This window comes from Bos indicus, chromosome 4, assembly GCF_029378745.1.
Source record: "Bos indicus isolate NIAB-ARS_2022 breed Sahiwal x Tharparkar chromosome 4, NIAB-ARS_B.indTharparkar_mat_pri_1.0, whole genome shotgun sequence".
In the NCBI taxonomy this organism is placed as follows: domain Eukaryota; kingdom Metazoa; phylum Chordata; class Mammalia; order Artiodactyla; family Bovidae; genus Bos; species Bos indicus.
This window is the reverse complement of record NC_091763.1, coordinates 102,645,517-102,667,375: the sequence shown is the minus strand read 5'-3', so window position 1 is coordinate 102,667,375 and position 21,859 is coordinate 102,645,517. Positions and strand designations below refer to the sequence as shown.

At 38.4% G+C, this 21,859-nt stretch overlaps 2 protein-coding genes across 6 annotated transcripts in view; one reads left to right on the top strand and one right to left on the bottom strand.

The window, feature by feature from the left end:
* Positions 1-19,310, top strand: part of SVOPL (SVOP like) — a 106,943-nt gene extending 87,633 nt beyond the window's left edge. For all 3 annotated transcript variants that reach the window (XM_019959155.2, XM_070788221.1, XM_070788220.1), the window contains 2 exons: positions 6,130-6,243; positions 8,703-19,310. In XM_019959155.2, coding sequence (XP_019814714.1) covers positions 6,130-6,243; positions 8,703-8,714 — 126 coding nt within the window. In that variant the 3' untranslated portion in view covers positions 8,715-19,310. The remainder of the gene's footprint in view (positions 1-6,129; positions 6,244-8,702) is intronic.
* The window catches only part of TRIM24 (tripartite motif containing 24), a 116,220-nt gene continuing 110,592 nt past the window's right edge, over positions 16,232-21,859 (bottom strand). For all 3 annotated transcript variants that reach the window (XM_070788218.1, XM_070788215.1, XM_070788216.1), the window contains 2 exons: positions 20,822-20,971; positions 16,232-20,077 (listed from right to left, as the gene is read on the bottom strand). In XM_070788218.1, coding sequence (XP_070644319.1) covers positions 19,868-20,077; positions 20,822-20,971 — 360 coding nt within the window. In that variant the 3' untranslated portion in view covers positions 16,232-19,867. The remainder of the gene's footprint in view (positions 20,078-20,821; positions 20,972-21,859) is intronic.

Genomic DNA, 21,859 nt, shown 5'->3' with positions numbered 1-21,859 from the left:
GGAATTACTGTACTGTTTTCCATAGTGGCTGCATCAATTTGTAGCCCCACCATTGGTGAATATAGGGTGTAAAAGTTCAAAAGTATTCCCTTTTCTCCACATCCTTACCAATGCCTGTGATCTCTTGCCTTTTTGATACTAGCCATTCTAACATGTATGGGGTGATATCTCACTGTGGTTTTAATTTGCATTTCTTTGGTGATTAGTAATGTTGGGTATATTTTCATATACTTGCTGGCCATCTGTACGTCATCTTAGGAAAAATGTCTATCAGATCCTCTGCCCATTTGTAAATTGAATTGTTTTCTTGAGTTGTATGAGTTCTTTTCATATTTTGGATATTATTATTCATTCACTGGATATGGGGTATTAAAGTCCCCTACTATTTCTGTATTGCCATCTATTTCTCCCTTTAGATCTGTTAGCATTTGCTTTGTATATTTAGGTATTCCTGTATCGGGTACATAAGTATTTGTTGTATCCTCTCACAGGACTGACACCTTTATTACTATGTAATGACCTTCTTTGTGACTTCTTTTTTGTCTGGTAAGAGTATAGCTGTCTTAACTTTGGCTTTTCCATTAGCATGGAATACCGTTTTTGTTTTGTGCTACCATGAGGCTTACATAAGACATCTGAGAGATACAACAATTTATCTTTGATAGTGATTTAAGTATAGTGCTTTCCAAAGCACTACATTTTTACTCCCACCCACACTTTGGTTTTGATATGACAGTGTATCTATTTATGTCTTGTGTGTCCATTAACACATTATTGTAGTTACTTTTTATTACTTTTGGAGTGGGCAGAGGGAGAGCAGGAAGATGTGCCAGCCAGCCTCTAGGTCTCTGGAGAGGATTATAGTTGGTCCCTAGATGTGTGTTTAATTGGAAGCCTGCTGCTCGGGTTGCAGCTATGAAGATAAGCTACCAGGCCTCTTTCCAGAAAGATGTTTCAGTCTGCTGAGTCTCTGCTGCTGTGCGCTGGGGTGTAGGTAGTTAAGAATTCTTTCTCTGCTTATTATTATCTTGTGGGACATAGAAACAAACTCTGCTGGCCACCAGAGCCAGGCAATCAAGGGGTGTCCCCTGGGCAGTAGCCACAAAATTGGGACATGGTACATGTACAGAAGCTCCTTTCTGGGAGAAACCAGCGATCTGGAGCAAGACAGAAAGCACAGAGATGGCACCTGCCAGCCTCCATGTTTACAGACTATCTTTGCAGAATATGTTCCTAGATGGATGTTGTTAAATTACCTCTGTGTGAGCTAGGGTAGATAGCTAGGTAGTCCTTGGGAGCACTCTAAGAACAATGCTCAGTTTATGATAGCCCGGTCTCGTGTGCCTCATGGATGCAAGCCCTGTTGGCTTTCAAAACTAGATGTTTTGGGGGCTCATCTCTCAGGTGCTGGTCTTAAAAGCTGTGCTGCCAGATGTGGGGTTAAAACCCATCACTCCTCATGGAGAAGCTCAAACTTGTGAGTTCTCCTCTTATCTTGCCTGGGAAATCCTATGGACAGAGGAGCCTGGTAGGCTACAGTTCAGAGGGTTGCAAAGAGTCAGACATGACTGAGCACCTAAGCATGAACTGGGGGAGGGTTCATGGTAAGATTGTGTCTCAGCCTGTCCCACCCATCTTGATGTGGGTTTTTTTTCTTTGCTTGATGTGTAGGAGTCATTAAGCTACTTTTGGGGTTTCTTTCAGAGGATATTGCTTTGTATGAGTTGTAGATTCAGTGTGTTCATGAGAGGAGGCGAGTTCATCTTGAACCCAAACCTTTATGAACTTTTTATAGCCTACTTTTGGCATGCAACAATATGTTACAGTCATTTTTCATGCCAATGAAAATAAAAGTCAAGCCCTTTTTCATGCTGAAAAATGTCATTTTATGTGTACTCCAAATGTTACTTTAAATCACTTTATCAGTTCTGTGTAAATGTCTAGACTATTTGATATCTGTCGATTATAAACAACAGTTATAAGCACCCTTGTGCTTACATTTTTATCCAAGTATGCAATTATCCTTTAGGATAATTCTTAGAAATTGGATTGGTAGGTCAGAGGGTCTGCTCATTTTCCATTTTGATATACTGTGCTAAAATTCTCTTTAGGAAGATTGTGCCAAAGTGGTAGGCCCCACTGTTTCACATACTTGCCAACTGGTTTTGTTCATCTTTTTCATCTTTGCCAACCTTACCGACAATAAATGATATCCCTTTGTTATTATAATTCATATTTCTTCAATTAGGAATGAAACTGAATGTTCCTTTCATATTTTAATTGGGTGTCTACTTTAGCTTGCCCACTCCTTGTCTTAAATTCAGTTTTAAAACATTGATTTGTGACCATCCTTCATACCTATAAAGTATTTTAGTTACTTTGCTAACATACTGCAGATATTCCCTCCAATTTTTTGTCTTTCACTCCTATTTATGCTCCCCTTTCTTTGTACAGGAACTTACAGTTCATAGGCACTCAAATATATCAATATGTTTATTTACAGTGTCTGGGTTCTGTGATTAGAATGGTAAGGATACATATCTCTTTACTTCCAGTCTTTTTTTGGCCTTGTGTTTTTTTGGGAGAAAGGGTGTGTAAGCTTAAATTTTTTTTTTTTTTTTTTTTTGCTGTACTGCATGGCATATGGGATCTTAGTTCCCCCACCAGGGATCAAACCTATGCCCCCTGCAGTCAAAGCATGAGTCTTAACCTCTGTACTGCCAGGAAAGTCTCTAAACTTTTTATTGAAGTATAACAATACGTGAAACGTGAACTTCTAGATGTTCAAGCTGGTTTTAGAAAAAGCAGAGGAACCAGAGATCAGATTGCCAAGATCTGCTGGATCATTGAAAAAGCAAGAGGATTTCAGAAAAAACATCTATTTCTGGTTTATTGATTATGTCAAAGCCTTTGACTATGTGGATCACAACTAATTGTGGAAAATTCTGAAAGAGATGGGAATACCAGACCACCTGACCTGCCTCTTGAGAAACCTATATGCAGGTCAGGAAGCAACAGTTAGAACTGGACATGGAACAACAGACTGGTTCCAAATAGGAAAAGGAGTACGTCAAGGCTGTATATTGTCACCCTGCTTATTTCACTTATATGCAGAGTACATCATGAGAAACGCTGGGCTGGAGGAAGCACAAGCTGGAATCAAGATTGCCGGGAGAAATATCAATAACCTCAGATATGTAGATGACACCACCCTTATGGCAGAAAGTGAAGAAGAACTAAAGAGCCTCTTGATGAAAATGAAAGAGGAGAAAAAAAGTTGGCTTAAAGCTCAACATTCAGAAAATGAAGATCATGGCATCTGGTCCCATCACTTCATGGCAAATAGATGGAGAAACACTGGAAACAGTGGCTGCCTTTATTTTTGGGGGCTCCAAAATCACTGCAGATGGTGATTGCAGCCATGAAATTAAAAGGCACTTACTCCTTGGAAGGAAAGTTATGACCATCCTAGACAGCATATTAAAAACCAGAGACATTACTTTGTCAACAAAGGTCCATCTAGTCAAGGCTATGGTTTATCCCATAGTCATGTATGGATGTGAGAGTTGGACTATAAAGAAATCTGAGCACTGAAGAATTGATGCTTTTGAACTGTGGTGTCGGAGAAGACTCTTGAGAGTCCGTTGGACTGCACAGAGACCCAACAAGTCCATCCTAAAGGAAATCAGTCCTGAATATTCATTGGAAGGACTGATGCTGAAGCTGAAACTCCAATAGTTTGGCCACCTCATGTGAAGAGTTGACTCATTGGAAAAGACCCTGATGCTGGGAAAGACTGAAGGCAGGAGGAGAAGGGGATGACAGAGAATGAGATGGTTGGATGGTATCACCACCTCAATGGGCATGAGTTTGAGTAAACTCCAGGAGTTGGTGATGGACAGGAAGGCCTGGCATGCTGCAGTCCATGGGGTTGCAGAGTCGGACACTGAGCGACTGAACTGAACATACTTATGTGTGCACACTTAATGTGTGCTCAGTCGTGTCTGACTCTCTGCGACCCCGTGGACTGTAGGTTGCCCGGCTCCTCTGTCCATGGGATTCTCCAGGCAAGAATACTGCATTGGGTTGCCATGCCCTCCTCCAGGGGATCTTCCTGACCCAGGGATGGAACCTGTGTCTCCTGCATTGGCAGGCAGATTCTTTACCACTGAGCCATCTTTGAAGCCCCCATAACATGCATGTAAAAGTGTTAAAATCATTAAGTCTACAACTTCATTTTCACAAAGTGATATGCATCCCAGATTCTAACCCAGAAATCCCTGCTCTGATATGCCCTCTTTCAGGCCATTATAGTATCAAAGTGTGAGGTCAATGCAGGAAACAACTTTATGATTTCCTGAATGGCAGCCCAGTTGTCCCTACACTATTTATTGAATACCCTGTTTTTTACTCATGGATTAGAACTGTCTGCTTATATTCCCACAATTACTTGGTCTATTTCTAGCTTTGCTATTTTAGTCCATTGATCTGTCTGGTTTCATCACTGTCATATTCATTAGTCAGATGGGGTTTATAGTATATTTTCAAATCTGGATGTGTATGCCCCACCTCACTGCTATTCTTTCTCAAATAACCTTTAGAATCATTTATTTGCAATGTGCCTCCCTTGTCAGCCCAAATCCTATTAAGATTCTAATTGTTAATTCATTAAATGTATCAGTTCATTTAGGAAAATTTGACTTTTTTCTCTTAATGTTGCCTTCCCATGTAAAAACAAGGTTTTTCTCTCCATTTATTCCATGTTCCTTGCTGGGATTTTATTGTTTTCTTCAAATAGATCTTGTACATCTTGTTATGTTTATTCTTAGGCATTTTAAGGCTTTTCATTATTATTGCAAATAGATGATTTTTTCATTATAACTTCTAGTCTAACATTTTAGTTAGTTAATTGTAGAGAGGCAGTTTTTTGTCTATGGATTTTCAAACAGCTTACTGAACTCCTTCCAATGGGTTTCCATTTGATTCTCATGAGTTTTTCAGGTTTATCATTATACATGTCATGATTCCAATCTATCCCTGCATATTGAATCTTGGTCAGCATGTTAAGATTCCATAGCTTGCAGACTGTAAAACTCCATTTCCTCTTCTCTCCAGCCACACTACTTAAAAGAGTTCTTTCTCTTCACTGTATTCATTTCTTTCTCCTACTCAGTCCTCCTGTCCCAACCTGGCTGCAACCATCCTGACTCCACCAAAATGCTTCTTGCTATGGTCTCTCTGGTTCCACATCTCCAAATACAGTTGTCATTTTAACCGTCCATCTCGCGGGACGGCTCCCTCTCATGGATTCTGATGGCCATGTCCTCGTGCTCTCACCTTCCCATGGCACCCATCACCTTGCAGTCTTTCTCCTGCATCTTTGCTGCTCTTTCTGAATCAACGGTTCCCCCACCTCTGCAATTTATTATTGAGAATTCTTATTGCTCAACATTAGACCCTCATCTTTTCATATTTTTACTCTCTACTTTTAGCACCCATTGATGATTTTTACCTGAATCAATTCTTAGTGTGGTGGTTATATAATGACTTTCTGTCATTTCTTCTACATTTATTGGTTGGGATTCTTCTATAAAACACATGGAGGCTGAACAACACGCTGCTGAATAACCAACAAATCACAGAAGAAATCAAAAGGCAGGACCTAGACACTACATCTAGTCCCAAAAGACTTCCTCCTGGTTCATCCTGTCAGAACTGAAGAGGGCAAGTTGACTTTTAGCAGAGGGAGGTATTGCAGGAAAGGAGACGGTTACTGGTTAAGCAAGCTGAATTAGTATGAGAAGGGGTAGGAAAACAGGCAGCTCTCATCTTCCCCAGGTATTGGTTTGCCCAGTGATACCCAAGGGGTGGGTGCAGGGAGAAGTCTGACCTGGCCGGTGCATGTTAACATCACTCCCAGCTTCTGGAAGAGTTGCACAAAATGTCTACAAAAGCTTGGCCCAAATAAATACTAGATCTAGGATGTCAGAATTGCACAATTTGCAGAATGGCTGCAAAGCCTTTCATTTATGTATTTGGTGGGATGAATCCTTATTTTCCCTTTGGCATGAAGATCAGTGGAAACGTGACTGGGGTGCAGTATATTGAGTCATTCCTTGTGCTTTGCAGGTTCTTATGAGCGCATCGTTCCTGGGGGCCTTGTGTCTCTTCGCGTCTGTCTGTGTGGTGTGTGCCATTTCTGCATTTACTCTCCCCATTGAGACCAAAGGACGGGCCCTACAGGTAAGTGATGTGGGAATCTAAGTAGTCTCCTTTTGACAAAAGGAAATGTGCTTGGAGTAGGAAAATTCTTTTAAGTAGAGGTGATAATGCCCAAGCCTGTGCTCACACAAGGGTACATTTGTTTAGCAGGTTCCAGTAGAAAAACTGGGTATCCAGTGCTCTTCCATGTAACTTTGAGCAGTATACTGATTATTCACTTCAAACCTTTGCTTCCTGTAAAGCTTGAACTGGGACTAAATGAGTATTACTGATACTTCAGCATTCTACCCTTTCCACTTTTCTTCTGTATAGAAGCAGTGCTGCAGAGCTAAACGTGGCCATAGGGTCAGAAACAGCTGTTTGCATTGCCTGTAGGATCACAGAATCTTTCCTTTTGGTCCTGCTATCTTCCCCCCAGTTTTTTCAACTGCCGATGGTAAGAGTGGAGGCAAAAACTTCCACACTGCACCAGCTGCCATCCAATACTGGCAGTCAGACACAAAGTACATAAAAAGAAGTATAATGTGTGCTCCTGGGGGCAAAGTTGTATTAGGGACAGCTTCTCCTAGCCCTCTGCCCTTACGGTTGGCTGTTTCCCTGCCTTAAATACAAAGCTTATTGCTGGCAGGCAAGGGCATGTGTGTACACGCACACATGGGAAATGGGGAGAACAGCTGAGGTTAGTATATACAGTTGACTCCTGAACAGGGGTCAGGACACCAACCTTCCAGGCTGTCAAAGCCTGCAGTATTAAAAACTTAGTCTTCAGTGTCCACAGTTCCTCACATCTGCAGATTCAACCAACCATGAACTACAGATCATACAGTACTAGAATATTTACAGTTGGAAAAAAATCCACGTAAAAGTGGACCTGCACAATTCAATCCCATGCTGTTCGAGAGTTAACTATAGTTTGGTGGATCTGAGCTGCCCCATCTAAATGGGACTGTGAAATCATCGTGCTTGTTTGGCTGAATGCAGCCTGCCCTCTCCCCCATATGCTATTTATAGTGAATCGTGGGCACATGTTAATTATTTGTCCTGGTACAGATGTGTTTTGTTGTCTGAGTAGTTGGAAAACACTACTGAGTAAAGAGGGGGAAAGCACAACACGCTAGTGTCAATTTTTTCTTGTCCTAGATTCAAGATGTGTTACTGTTTTCCCTTTAACTTTTAATCTTTAAGGAAATATGCATTTTAATCACAGATTAGATAACTTGCTAAGTAATTAGAAATTTACGGCTTTGTTTAGGTTCCTTACTTGGAAAGGTGACCTAATCACTGAATTCTTAAAACCAGGGATTGTATTAGGTGATTCAGATGATTCCTTTTAATCTTAAATAATAGGATTATCACACTCTTCACACAATTGAGGAAAGTAAGGTAAGGGAAAGTTAAGTAACTTGTATAAAGGAACATGCTAAATACAGAGGGACTGGAATTTAAACTAGATTGCAGAATTAAGTGGTGCTACATCTTATGCTAATTTTCTATGGTGGTGGTTTTTTAAAGTAGCAATAATATGTATAAAATGAAATCTGGCTCATCATCTCACGTGCTTTATGGATTTCCGATTCAAGTCATATGCTGCTGCTGCTAAGTCGCTTCAGTTGTGTCCGACTCTGTGCGACCCCACAGACGGCAGCCCATTAGGCTCCTCTGTCCCTGGGATTCTCCAGGCAAGAACACTGGAGTGGGTTGCCATTTCCTTCTCCAGTGCATGAAAGTGAAAAGCGAAAGTGAAGTCGTTCAGTCGTGCCGGACTCTTAGTGACCCCATGGACTGCAGCCCACCAGACTCCTCCGTCCATGGGATTTTCCAGGCAAGAGTACTGGAGTGGGGTCAAGTCATATGAGCCACTGACAAAAACCATTCCCTTTTCTGTTGATTGAAATGAAATTATTTTACATGTCTGTTTATAAGACTTAATGTTAATATCAGTTCCTACAACTTTCATATGCAGATCCAATAAATATATTTGTGTGGGAATATAGCCCTTGATGGCTCTGCTACTCAATGGCTGTATGTCTTCAGGCAAATCTCAAAAGGTGTATGTCTGTATCTCAGTGTTGTGAGCACTTAACATATGAAACTATCTAGTAACTGATACAGTAAAACTTCTAAAAATGTTTAAAACATGCCCTAAATTTTACCTTTCAACAGGATCCCAAATAATTTTAATGAACCAACCTGGCCAATAGTTAATAGTAGTAATTCCACTTTAGAATTACTTTAAAAACTTATTTTCATGGGCCTAGTAAACAATTAAAAAAAGAAAAGGTAAGTATAATGTGATTTTTTCCCCCTAAATGATATCTGTAATTGAATTATAAAAGTACTATTGCATTGTCAGGTACACAGGTAAAAATGTTAGACCTTTAATTCTTTATTAAAGAACCTCCTGTTACTAGTTTTCACTGCCAGATAGCTGAATGTGAAGACTTCAAAAAAATTAAATGTATTATCTATTCTTTCTCCAGCAAATTAAATGAAGATCTGCAAATCTATGTCTACCAAAGAAGAAAAATGTATCTTCACCTTCACAAAGAGCTGTGGCACATTTAAAAACACCTGGTTTAATTTTGGTATACTACTTGGTAGTTAAGAAATTGATCATGTATGTTTGAAAAACAAGAGGATGAAATAAGTTATCTGTATATGTAGTCTCTTAGGGGAGAGATCAATACAGAAGTTTCATAAAATATACATTAAGGTTGGTGAGGGATATCTAGGAGAGATGGGGAGGGAGAAGCTGGCTTTCATTGCTTGGCATCAAGTCTGTTCATGTTTATATGAATAAGTAATAAGTATCAGACAAAACCTATACTTGATATTCTCCCATGAGGTATACAGCAAAAGCTGTATTAAAATTTTGTAGCTAAGACATGAGTTTGAGGTGATATCATTAAGCCTTTCAAAATAGAAGTCATCAAATTCAATTATAATTTAGCATACTTAAATTGTGACCTCCATACTTCATAATGAAAATTACTTATTCATAAAAGAATGTACTTAAATTCATTGGAATCTTGTGTATAAAATAACCAAAGTAGCTGGGAATAAACTTTTTCCCATTCTATTTTGACTCTAATTTCATTACAGCATAGCAAGCTTTTCTATATGATGTAATTATATGCCCTTTGGAGAACAACCATGTGCATGCATATCATACCTGTGCACACAGGTATGCTGTGGAAGAAAAACACCCACGTTTTTACATTTAGTCTTTTGTTGCTCTTTGGATTTACGGTAGACTTCTTAAAAGAGGAATCCATACCCAATGACTTGACTCCCCTACTCCTTCCACCCCCATTTTGCAATGGGAAAAAAAATAGAATTTGTTGCTACAATGATGAAGTGTCCCTGGACTGGCGAACTATGTGTATGCAAATCATTCCTATTTGAACTACAGGCACAAATGGCTTGAAGTCAGGAAAATGTCTATAAAGGGCCAGAGAATAAACATTTCAGACTCTGAGCTACATATGGTCTCTGTCAACAGCCCTCGCCAGCCTTTAAAAATGTTAACAACATTATTAGCTCTCAGGCTGTAATAAAAGGAGGTCATAGGCTGAATTTGGCTAACAGGCCATAGTGGTTTTTTTGAAGTAAGTTTGAAGGCTCAAGATGGAGCCACTCCTGCCCAGGTGCCATGTCAGCAAACCAAAACTTAAATAAGCTGCATGTCCCTGTAAATGGTCTGCTTGACCAGAAACACAGTACAGCCAGTTGGCCAGACACCAAGCCAAATGTGGCTCTCTACTCACCTCCTTATTCATTATCCTCCTGTCTTCAGCTTCCCTTTGCAGTATTTTGGGCCCCTGCAAGTGGAGAGTGCCTGCTTCAAGTGTCAAAGTTTGTTTGGATTGCCTAAATCGTCTTTTGACGGGGAGGATGGAATCCCAAGCTGACTTCCAATGGCCTGTGGGACAAGATGCATAGGCAAAGAGCCCACTGAACCCTTGACATTGTTTTTCTCATCATAACCAAGGGCAAGCCACTTAGGGATTTGAGCTCTGACCCCTTGTACACAGTTCTGATCCAAACAAACTTTATGTAAGGGGAAAAAGAAATGTGTGTGTGTATACTTATTTCCCAGAAAAGTTCCAAGACAGCTTATATTGGGAACCCACAATGGGTGGCAGCAGTTAGGGAATACATAAAGAGAACGCCACAGCAAAAAGTGTGGGGAGACTTGGAAAATAAGAAATTACAACTGTTTGAACTAATGGCACATCATCATCTAAGTAGCACAAGTCATACTATTAAAAGTCATTAGGGCGACTGCTGCTTTTATAAAGAAATCTTCTCATTTAAAGATTAAATAGATCAATTGCTAAGGGGAATCTTGAATCCAAAGATGTAAAACTGGTAAGCATGGATCAAACACTTGAAAGATTTTAGAGTGCTTCCACCTAAACCTAAGACTCATGTGCTAAGATGGTCATGGACTGGGTTAGATTGACACTGGGCCACCTGACAACCTCAAGAAAAATTCTGTGCAACAAAGTACACTGTAAAATACCACCAGATCCCCAGCCTAGCAGAGTACATCCCTCTTAAGGAGTAATTTGGTTCCCAAAGACCCAAGGCTTATTACCTAAGACTCCTTGAGATCCTTGAGTTTCAAAAAACTGAGCAGTCCGCCTTCTGGCACACCTACTTATTCTGTCATAATAATTGTGGTCCTGGAAACTGCAGACATCTACAGAAATGGCAAAAATCTAAGACAACCTAGCATTGCAATGGCCATCATCAGGGACATTCCAGTTAGACACACTATTTAAGAACCACCTGTGAAAATGTTCCCAAATCAACCAGCATGGGATATATTTTAATTGCTATGCAGAAGACTCCAAAATGCTGCAAAATTCCACAACAGCTTCATTGAAAGATTCAACGCTAAAGGCTATTGAAAAATCTAAGAAAACAAGACAAATGTGGCTCCAACAACTATTTTTCTTTACCTGAATACTGTCTCCTAATCTTAACTGAACTGCCTTTCCACTTTGAAGAGACAAGACCAAAAACATTCATCAAGTTGGTTTTAAAACTGCAACAGCTCCAAGGCCAGATAACTAAGATAATAAAACCCCCTCCTCCTGAACTTGAATACCCCCTTATCTATTCTCAAAGGCCGGGCTTCCAGGGTGAATGGGACTCTGAGGGATTTTCTGATAAACTCTTAACAGTTATTCCCTTAAACAGCCAAGGGGAAACTAAAACAAATGGAAAACCTTGTAAAATCCTAGTAGGCCAGAATTTACACTCTTTACTGTAACTTCTGCTCACTGGAATCTGTAGATCGGGATCCTGGGAAAACCCACATAAGCTAGCCAAAAGTGAGAATTCTTACCAAGGTCAGCTCTTGCTGGTCCCTGGAGTTTCTGGTCCAGAGAGAAATTTCACGTCCTTCCCTTTGCAAATGAAGACTCTTGGGAATCTGGTTTGGGGAACTCATTGGTTATTGATCCTTTCTCTCCCAGGAATAGCTATTGCCTTCTTGTGTCCTGAGAACTGGCTGGCCTTTCTGCCTGCTGACACCTGGGGGTTGTTTGTTCTTGTGTATGGAGGCAGTTCAACTATCAGGCCACAAAATATGGTTGGACAGAAATGTGGGTTGCATCCCATTTGCAGCTTACCAGCTGTTGCCAGCTTCTCCAGAAACTGTCCAAGTACTTCTTTCTTTTGGCTCTCTTTGGGAGTGACTCTGTATCTAGGGAGGGTAGTAGCTCTTGGTGTTTGTTCAGTACAGCCAGGAACAGTCACTGTCCAGTCTGAAATTTGGTGTTGGGTGGACGGTCCCCTTGGTATCTTTCAGGTTGTAATCCTGTAATCCAATCCTATTTCCTGTTTCACAAATTGAGTCTCTAAGACCAGAAAAAGTTCACCTATCCTTTTTACTAATCAGAACCTCTCCCCTATCTCACAAGGTTTGTGAAAGTGAAAAGTGAAAATCGCTCAGTCATGTCTGATCCTTAGTCCATGGAATTCTCCAGGCCAGAATACTGGAGTGGGTAGCCTTTCTCTTCTCCAGGGGATCTTCCCCACCCAGGATTGAACCCAGGTCTCCCGCATTGCAGACGGATTCTTTACCAGCTGAGCCTCTAGGGACGCCCCAAGACTTGTAGGTACTGTAAAAATGCAGGCTCCAGGTAACATCTTTCTTGGAGGAAGCTGCATTCTTTGTTGATGCCTGTGAGATGTTTGAGTGTCTTTGCTAGGAACTGAGGTTTGTCTCTTTGGAATGCAAACTTCAGGGAGGAAATTTTTTACAAAAAAAAAAAAGGGGGGTGGGCAGTATTTGGAAACTAGGCAAATGAAAAAAATCTTAAGTCTTCTTCACAAATACTAGTAAAAAAGTTTAAACTATCTGTGCAAGTAACCTTAATTCATTCCATCTGCCAGAAACACAATTTGGATCCAACTGTTTTTATGAACTAGTGAGTTTTGAATGATCATACCCATCTCGTGGCTAAAATTGTAAAACAAGCTGTAAGATCAGTATGTCACAGATGTTTGACTTTGTTCTTCTGGATGGTGTGGCCAAAATTTGTGAAGAGCTCCATTAAACTGACTTAAAGACAAATAGAAGTTTATATAAATCAAGTAAACGCTCAGAAATATAGAAACTAAGCCAAATATTTTTCAAGTTCATGTGATCTAGGATAATCTTTGGTTTAAAAAAAGTAGTTTAAGTCTTGTCAGTTTAATTAAAATAGACACGTCTTTAAATGGCTTCCCTCGTAGCTCAGTTGGTAAAGAATCTGCCTGCAATGCATAAGACCTGGGTTCTATTTCCTGGGTTGGGAAGATCCCCTGGAGAAGGAAATGGCAACCCACTCCAGTATTCTTGCCTGGAGATTCCCATGCACAGAGGAGCCTGGCAGGCTACAGTTAGTGGACATGCAAGAGTCAGACATGACTTAGTGACTAACTACCAGGCTTACTAAAAGTCAAATAAGTTCATGTTATTTCTTTTACAGAATTTGTCAGAAATTAGATGAAGATAATAGCAGTTTAAAGTCTCATGAAATTTTCATGAGTAATCCAAACATAATTGTTAACAAACATGAATAAGTTTATAAAGGAGCTTTTCAAAAATAATCATGTTTTATGGTATATCTACTTAAAAATTGTTTCCAAAATATTTTTGGTACTTGAAACCTTAAAGTCATACTAAGATTAAATGATGGATATTTATTGAATCATTTCCAAGTAAGAGAAAATTCTGAAATATTAATTACTGAGCATAGACTTACTTTTACAGAAAAACCAAAAGATATTTGGAACATGTTTTGTGTCATGCTGAAAAATTTCCTGCGAGGAAGAATATACTTCCAGAAATTATTGCAAAAGCATTATCAGATAAGAAGTGATATTTAATTCTGTTAGGTTATTTGTGCAGGCATGTTATTAATATGTTATCAAGAAATTATATTAAATTTCCGATAATCTGACATTCTAGTACAATGGTATCAGTCATAATTCCAGTTATTATCTTAAAATGTTAGATATCTATTTGTAGCTCATAGAAATAACCACATTTTCTTGTCAGTTCCATAACTGAACTCGTCAGCTCTCTTTAGTATTTTAAAGTCTTGTCATTTATATAGACAGTTGTTATTTTACTGATTCTTTTACAAAAATGAGATTCATGCAAAGTACCCTATCAAGTACTCTTGACCACCGACACTGCTGTTAAAGTGTCAAAGTTTTTGTCCTTATTTTACAACTGTGTAAACATGGAAGACCTCAAAAACTGAGGAGGAGGAGAAGTAGCCCACATCAAGGCAGACTGCTTTCTCCCAAGAGTGCTATTACTCATATACCTCAGGCCATTTCAAATTGAACATAATCCAACTTCCAACCATTAGATCTGTGGTGATGCTGGTGATCCTGTAGTTAGTTATTTTTGCCCATGATAAACTTCCCCCCTGTTTTCCAATGCCTCAGTGTCTTTGGAACAAGCTCACTGGATAAATACTTCTGGAGAAGTATAGACCAATTATATGAAACAAATAAATAGACCAACTGGCTTTAAGAAGTATCCCTCACATCCATATTTCTTGACTTATTTGATTCTAGTTAGTTTTGGACATGGAAACCCTGGTTCAGGAGTACTTTCCAAACCATGGGTATTATTTTGATGCTAATAATCTTTGCCTCCCTACTAGGCTGTGTACTCACTAAAGTGGGTACACAGCGTGTGGGGTAGCCACTGACCAGCTAACGACTCTCTGACCAAAACGACCAAAGAGAACAGAACAGAACCAGTTCCAAGAATACAAGCCTGATAGCTCTTCTGAACATTACACTAAGACCCAAAGTGGAAACAGTAACTGAAAATCATACTAGGACTGATATTTTTAATTGAAACTCTCAACTGGTCAAGAGAATGATCCAAAGGTGGTACCAGGCCTATTCTAGGCCCAACATCAAGCCACTTCTGGTGAGGGTGCTACGTACACAAACCAAAACTTAATAACTTTCATTTCCCAGTAAATGCTCTACTTGACCAGACATGCCATATATCCAGTCAGCCAATCACCAAATGCCAAGCAATTTCTGGACTCTGTACTAATTTTCTGGTTCTTTACCCCATAAAACTTCCTGCCTTCCATCCCATTTTGTTGTTCTCGGAACCACTGCCTTCTTCATGAAGTGTTGAATAAAAGTTTGTTTGGATTACCTAAATTGTCATCTTTAATACTTTTAAATAGTTTGTAGACCTTAGTCTAGTTACCAGAAAATTTTAGGCCAAAATATTTTTGATGCAAATATGTCTTGGCTACACATGTAGGGTTAGCCAAATAACCCTTAGTGGTTCAGTGGTTAAGACTCCACCTGCCAATGCAGGGAACGTGGGTTTGATCCCTGGTTGGGGAAGATTCCACAACTAGGGCAATTAAGCCCGCACGCCACAATTTGAGAGCCTGTGCATCATGACTAAGACCTGAGGCAACCAAAAAAAAAAAGAAAAACAACCCATGACAAACCGTAACTCAAAACCCTAACTCTGACCTTAGCAGTAAATACTACTTAAAGAATAGCAGTGACTGAAAACCACTGACAAAACTGATACTTAAGCACCTTCCTAAGGCTTTCAGGAACTTTCAATGTGGCAGTATCCAAGCTTAAGATACTTCACAATGTTGTCTAGAACTGTCTAATACTCAAGCTTCCTAGAAGACATTAGTCTATAGCAAACCCTATCAACATAATTTTAATTCAAATACTGAATTTCAGAAATCTTTTATAAACTGATAAATATTGCTTACCTTAATTGTTTCAGGCACTAGTAGAAATGGAAGTCAACAAACGTCAAGTCATTTATTTGTAAAAACTTTTTTGGATTGGTTTCACAGTCCATTAAGACAGTATTAGTTGAGGTATTAACAATAGTAACATAACTCTAGTCTCTGTACAAGCATATTTTGCTTTATGCAATAAAAGGTTGAATGTCTGGATCTATAGTTTTATGTATAGAAGAGAATTTGATTTTTTAAAATCTCTTCAAAGCACAGTTTACAGTGGCCAAAAAATCCTCCTGTAATATGAATGTCAATGCCTTTATTTGGGACTTATTATATCTTGAGCTTTCTTAACATACACCCTCAGCAGTAAATGCTTTCAATGACTAGAGAACCAGCATCATTGCCAAAGCATGGCCCTTAATGGCTCACTGACACCCTCCTCTTCCTTCCTATTTGCCAAATTAATTTTTTGCTTATCTTTTAAGGTTGGTGAAATCCCTGTGTTAGAGTTTTGTTTGTTTAAAAGTCTTCCTATTATTTATGGACTAGCAGCTATGGTCCACAGGGCTGCAAAGAGTTGGATATGACTGAAGTGACTTAGCATGCACAGCTTGTCCCTAAATGGACCGATTTTATAGAGGAATATACAAGGGACACAAAGGAGACCCACACTAGTTAATGTTCTACTGAATGACAAACAGTGATTTTTCCATTAAAAAGTCCTTGTTGTGGTAAAATACTCACAGTAAAAATTCATCAAAGCTGATTTTTATTCAAATCAAAGCACCAGTTGACTCTCCCAAATTAAAAACAACAACAAAGACTACTGCCTCAGATATCCTTCACAATAAGCAAAACCTTCATGGGGAGAGAAACTGTGATCTGATTGGTTAGCATTATTCTCTTTCAAGAATATGAGCCATCAGGATGTGAATTTTAGTTAATTCACATCCAAGATGAAGGGATAATATACACATAGACATGAATTCTTAACTTACATGATATTATAAAAAATTTTTAAAAATATGTGCATGGTTATTTTAAAGGAGGGTTTCTAAAGATTCCCTGGAGAAGGGAAAGGCTACCCACTCCAGTATTCTGGCCTGGAGAATTCCATGGACTGTATAATCCATGGGGTTGCAAAGAGTTGGACACGATTGAGCGACTTTCACTTTCTATTTCAACAAGCAATTAGATGGTTGAACTCATGGTTATGTCCATAATTTTAATGGCCAATCAGATCACTCAATTTCTCTCATTCATAACAGATACAGATGAAAAGAAAATAAGTACATCTTCTATTTAAATTTAAAAACCTTTTGCTCCCGTGAAGCAACCTACTGCTGGGATTCACGTTCATCTGTAGATCAAAAGGAGTTAGCTCCTCCTTTCATTGTCTAACTAGTCTCTCCATGTAAACTAAATTTAAAAGTTTAAGCAGTGTTAACAGCAAGAGAAAACTGAAATGCAAATTCATATACTCACCCTTTGTGAATTATTTTTGGAAGCAGTCCTAAATTGTGTTATGTCTACACTACTGTGTAGTACTAAAATGTGGAGCCAATTCTTTAGCTTGGAAAAGAAAGTAAAGCTACCAAAAGAGGACATTTTCCTTCTAGGACCTTCCAATTTCCTACCCTTCAATTCAGAAAAGAAAAGCAGGGCCTGTTAATTCAAAGGGCAAGATAACTGTATTGCCAGATAGTATTTGGAATTTAATACTGGAGAAGGAAATGGCAGCCCATTCTAGTATTCTTGCCTGGAGAATCCCATGGACAGAGGAGCCTGGTGGGCTACAGTCCACGGGGTCGCCAAGAGTCAGACAGGACTTCACTTTCACTATCATGGTATGCATTATCCTTGTAAGTCACTGACTGTGTATTGGGTTTTCTTATTGATGGGAAAGAACAGATGCTTGGCACCTGGGAAAACTTTTGATGAGCTGGACTGAGTCAGTTTTAAGTGCCACATGGCCTGTTCATCGTACGATCCCCCTTCAGCATTGGGAGTCCTGCAGATATGACATGAGGCTCTTGGTTCTAAATCTAGAGGGCAATCTCCAGGAGTTTTTGACCAGAGGTAAAAACTGGAGTATTCAAAGTTTAGGTCAAGGTTGCTTGAGTTGCACTGACCTTTTGAAAGGAATGCTCTCCAAGTGGGCATGAGGTATAGTCAGGCTCTTCTGATAGCTTATTTCTATTATAATTTAAGGACTACTTTGCTGGGATCTGCTGGGATCCTCCTGGACACATACGTCAGAGGACTTTAAAGACTATTAAGAAAATGCTATTTGGAGAGAGAAACTCTTCTAATATATGTGGTTGTCAAGTGCCTCTCATTCAACTATGTATGTGTGTGTATATATAAAGGTGAAAGAAAAATATAGTTTTAAAAGATTCATATGGCACTGAATATAACAGTGAAAATTCTGGGTACATTAGTAGACATTCTGGCTCAGATGCATTTAGGAAATTATAAATTTTCACTCTTAAGTGCTACTTCCCTTTTTGATCATCCTTAAAATTTATCTGCAGTGCCTCCCTTTTAACTAAGGAGACAAATGTGGAAGAAGAAAATGTCCTAAGTATTCTAACATAAAAACAATAAACAGATTAGCAAAAGCTCCATGGCTGCTGTGTTAAAGACGCTGGAGCAAAAGAAGACAATCAAGTGGTAAATGCACTATTACCAAAATCTGTTCGTCTTTGGAGAATAAATGCCAAATACATACTCAAAACCATACAACAACAACAACTTCCCTGAAACACGTGTTTGGAAAAGTGAATTACGGTTTCTTAACCTTTAATACATAATTGACTTATGGACTAAACTGAAGTCTACACAAAGTGAGATGCTCTTGCCAATAAATAATCAGTATTTTCTCATTTTATCTTCAGCAGTACCTGAAAACCCAATGACTTAGCCACAAGGCATTTTCAAATTATCCATTTGAAGAAATAATGCCATGTGGATAAAAGTAAGTCCTCTAGGTTTAATTCATGGGACCTGACACCATCCAAAGGATAAAATTCTGTCAAGTCAGATGTATTTTTATTCTTCTGGCCTAAGAGGAAAATATCCTCAGCCAACTGATGTTTAATAAATAAAGGTTTACTTCGGCAAACTAAAAAATTTCATGTATTCTGTCAAACGTTAGATTAGGAAATGGCACAACAATTTTCTTCTATCTTAATCTAGTTACCTTCCTTGATACTGAACAACAAGTAAAAGGAATACATGAAAGTCAATTAAACTAGCCAAGGCTGACCCAGGAAGAATATGCTTGCCCTCAGAAGGTAGGTTTTCTATATCTCTCCATCAAGAGAATGAAAATGAAGCCCAGATTAAGTCAGAAAGAATCAATTTGAGGTTCTGATTCTGAAAAATAGATGCTTTAGAAAAAATTTAAATTTCACTATAATTCCCTCTAACTGTCTGCTTCTAAATTCCACAAAAGACTTTCATTCCAATTTATAAAGACAGAAGAAAACCACAAAAACTGGTCCCTTTCAGGGGAATTTGTATTTAATGCCCCAAAGGGTATAAGTTGAAGAATCTTTACATCAAATATGGCACACACTGCTGTATTTCATATTCTGGATGGCTCCACTAAAAGCCATACTGCAGACAATGAGTCTTGTTATAAAAGGGTCATCTGCACAGTTAAAATGCAAACACCAGTCCACACACAGACACACAGCAAAACCAAACAAGTACACTTACTTCCTTCCCTGGTGGAAGAAGGAGAGGTTTTAGAAACGTATGAAAAATGGTCTTGAAAACCTGCTATATCAAACACCTCTATAGATAAGAAAAAAAAAAAAAATCAAACATTTGTTTTCTTTTCTTTAATACAGTTGCCATTTTACATGATATGCTATTAGGCACCTTCTTAAACAGCATCTAGTCTACTTTCTTGGTGCACCAGTGGGCATTCTAGGATAGAACTCATTACCACTGACATTCATGGAGTACTGTACTTACATGCAGTACACCTAACTCATGTTGGTCCATAATTGAGTAGTGGTATATTCTAAAAATGGATTAATGCACACATCCAGACCACATTAAATTTTCAACTTAGAGTTCATACAAAGTCCTTTCTATAGTAGCTGTCACTCGGGACTGCAGTTTGAAATCCAGGAAGTGGGAAGAATGTCTTTTTATTTTGTTGTTGATGCTTCTTTCTTCCTTTCTCCTTCCTTCCTCCCTCTTTTCCTTTCTTTCTTAATAAGGTTAAAAGAAATGGGTTATTAAGGAAATTAGAGTCTAGTAAACATTGAAAACTTAAGATGGTCACAAACTCTTCTTGGTAATGATGTTAAATTAATGGCAAAATGTATTTAGAAAACAAACAAAAATCTAAAAACCAGCACAGGCAAGTGTGCTTATTTAAGCAACTGGCGTTCCTCTATGCTCTTGAGGCGTTTCTTCCGGGGCTGTACAAAGTCATCATCTGAGTCATCACTAAATTTATTATCTTCTGAGTCATTCCTGAATTCTAGTTTAGGAAACCTTTTTTCTGGATAAAGATTCTTCAGAAGTTCTTCAAAATAGCTTTCAAGTTTTATACCAGCATTGGCTACTTCTGAATCAGGCTGTTGAAAAAAATATGAATTAAAGAAATGTTTAGTCAATAAAAGTAGATTTCTTATATTTTGCTCCCTTTTACCTCAAGATTATGAATATCAGTGGATTGTTTCAAAAGAAATGTTTACTTAAAGCTTTGATGTAAAGTAAATAATAGCCCAGGGCAAGAAAAAGTCTAGAGAAGAGCAGATAAGAAGTAAATAAAGGCATTGACTCATCTAGATTACCAGAAAGATATGAAAGAGATGCTGTAATCAGAATCCAGTAACAGGTGTTTTTTAGAACAAACATAATATCTACCTCTGAATGAGTAACTGATCCAAAGGACAAACTATCATCAAAAAGCTTTAAGTTTGATAGATGTTTAGATGATAAAGTTTTTGAGAAAACTCTTAAGAATTATTTAAACCACATTCTTAATATTTCAATATCACAAAGACTAAAGTCTGGAAATGCTATATTTCAAGAAATAAAGGTGAGAATGACAAAGAATGCTTCTAGGTTAGATAAAAAATATTTTCTAAACTGTTTTTAAGTTGTCAACAGTAATTTGCATTTCCACTCACCATATAATAAACCTTTGACTATACATGTGGATAACGTTTTCCTAATGACCTCTCTTCATTCCTTGACATAGACTCGAACTTTTGAAAATTTATGCTACCAGAGATAGATATCTTCATCTCCTCCTTTGTTGGTAAGGTGTTTGGTTTAACATTACTTTCACATTGCTATTTCCACCCCCTTCTCACCTCATTGAATTCAGCACAGTTTTGAAAGATCAATCTAAAATCAGCTACAAAATCTTCAGGCTTTGTATACATGCAATAATCTTCTTGTAGTCTTTTCTTGATGGTTGACAAGTCCATTGGATTTTTAATTATTTTGTAATAATCAGGCACCTTTCAAAAGAAATGTGATGCTATAATAAATAAATTCTACCTGGTCCCATATAAATTCTATAAGAAGTAGTACATAATTCAGATCATCCTTACTGCTTTTCTCAGTTCTATTTTGTCACTGATAAGGAAATATATTCAGCAAAATTTGCAAGCACCTACATGTTTCCAGACATCAGTAAATGTTTTGTGTCACTTTTATCAAAAATTTTCATCAGTTATTTTTAATGAAAAAAACCTACTACATTTCCCCTCTTACTATTCTCCTTTTTTCATTATTAAACAAAAAGGCAATCATTAGAAGAAGTATTACTTCTAGTAAGATTTGACATGTTTTTTGCTGCATATGTTATAGCAAGTGGGCTCTGAATCTGGGTTTGAACCACAGTTCTGCTACTCAGTAACACTCTCCTGGGTAAGATACTGGGTTCAGTCATTTCACCGAACCTGTTTCTTCAAGTTTCAAACAGAAATAATTCTACCATTCTCATAGGATTTTGTAAAGACGAAATAAGATAATATATATTCAGTTCAGTTCAGTTCAGTCGCTCAGTTGTGTCCAACTCTTTGCGACCCCATGAATTGCAGCACACCAGGCCTCCCTGTCCATCACCAACTCCTGGAGTTCACTCAGACTCACGTCCATCGAGTCAGTGATGCCATCCAGCCATCTCATCTTCTGTCGTAAATGAATAACATGCAAAACAGGCATGCAAAATAACATGCAAAATATATATTAAGGGGGCCTATTTTGCTGTTGCTGTTATTCATGCCAAATGTAACAGTAGGCCAACAGTAGAAAAAGCACCAAATTCTAGGTCACATTTTTAAGTGAATTAACTTTTTATTGGCATATTTTTGCCCTGCTTCTTTTGGGCACAAAGGGCTTTC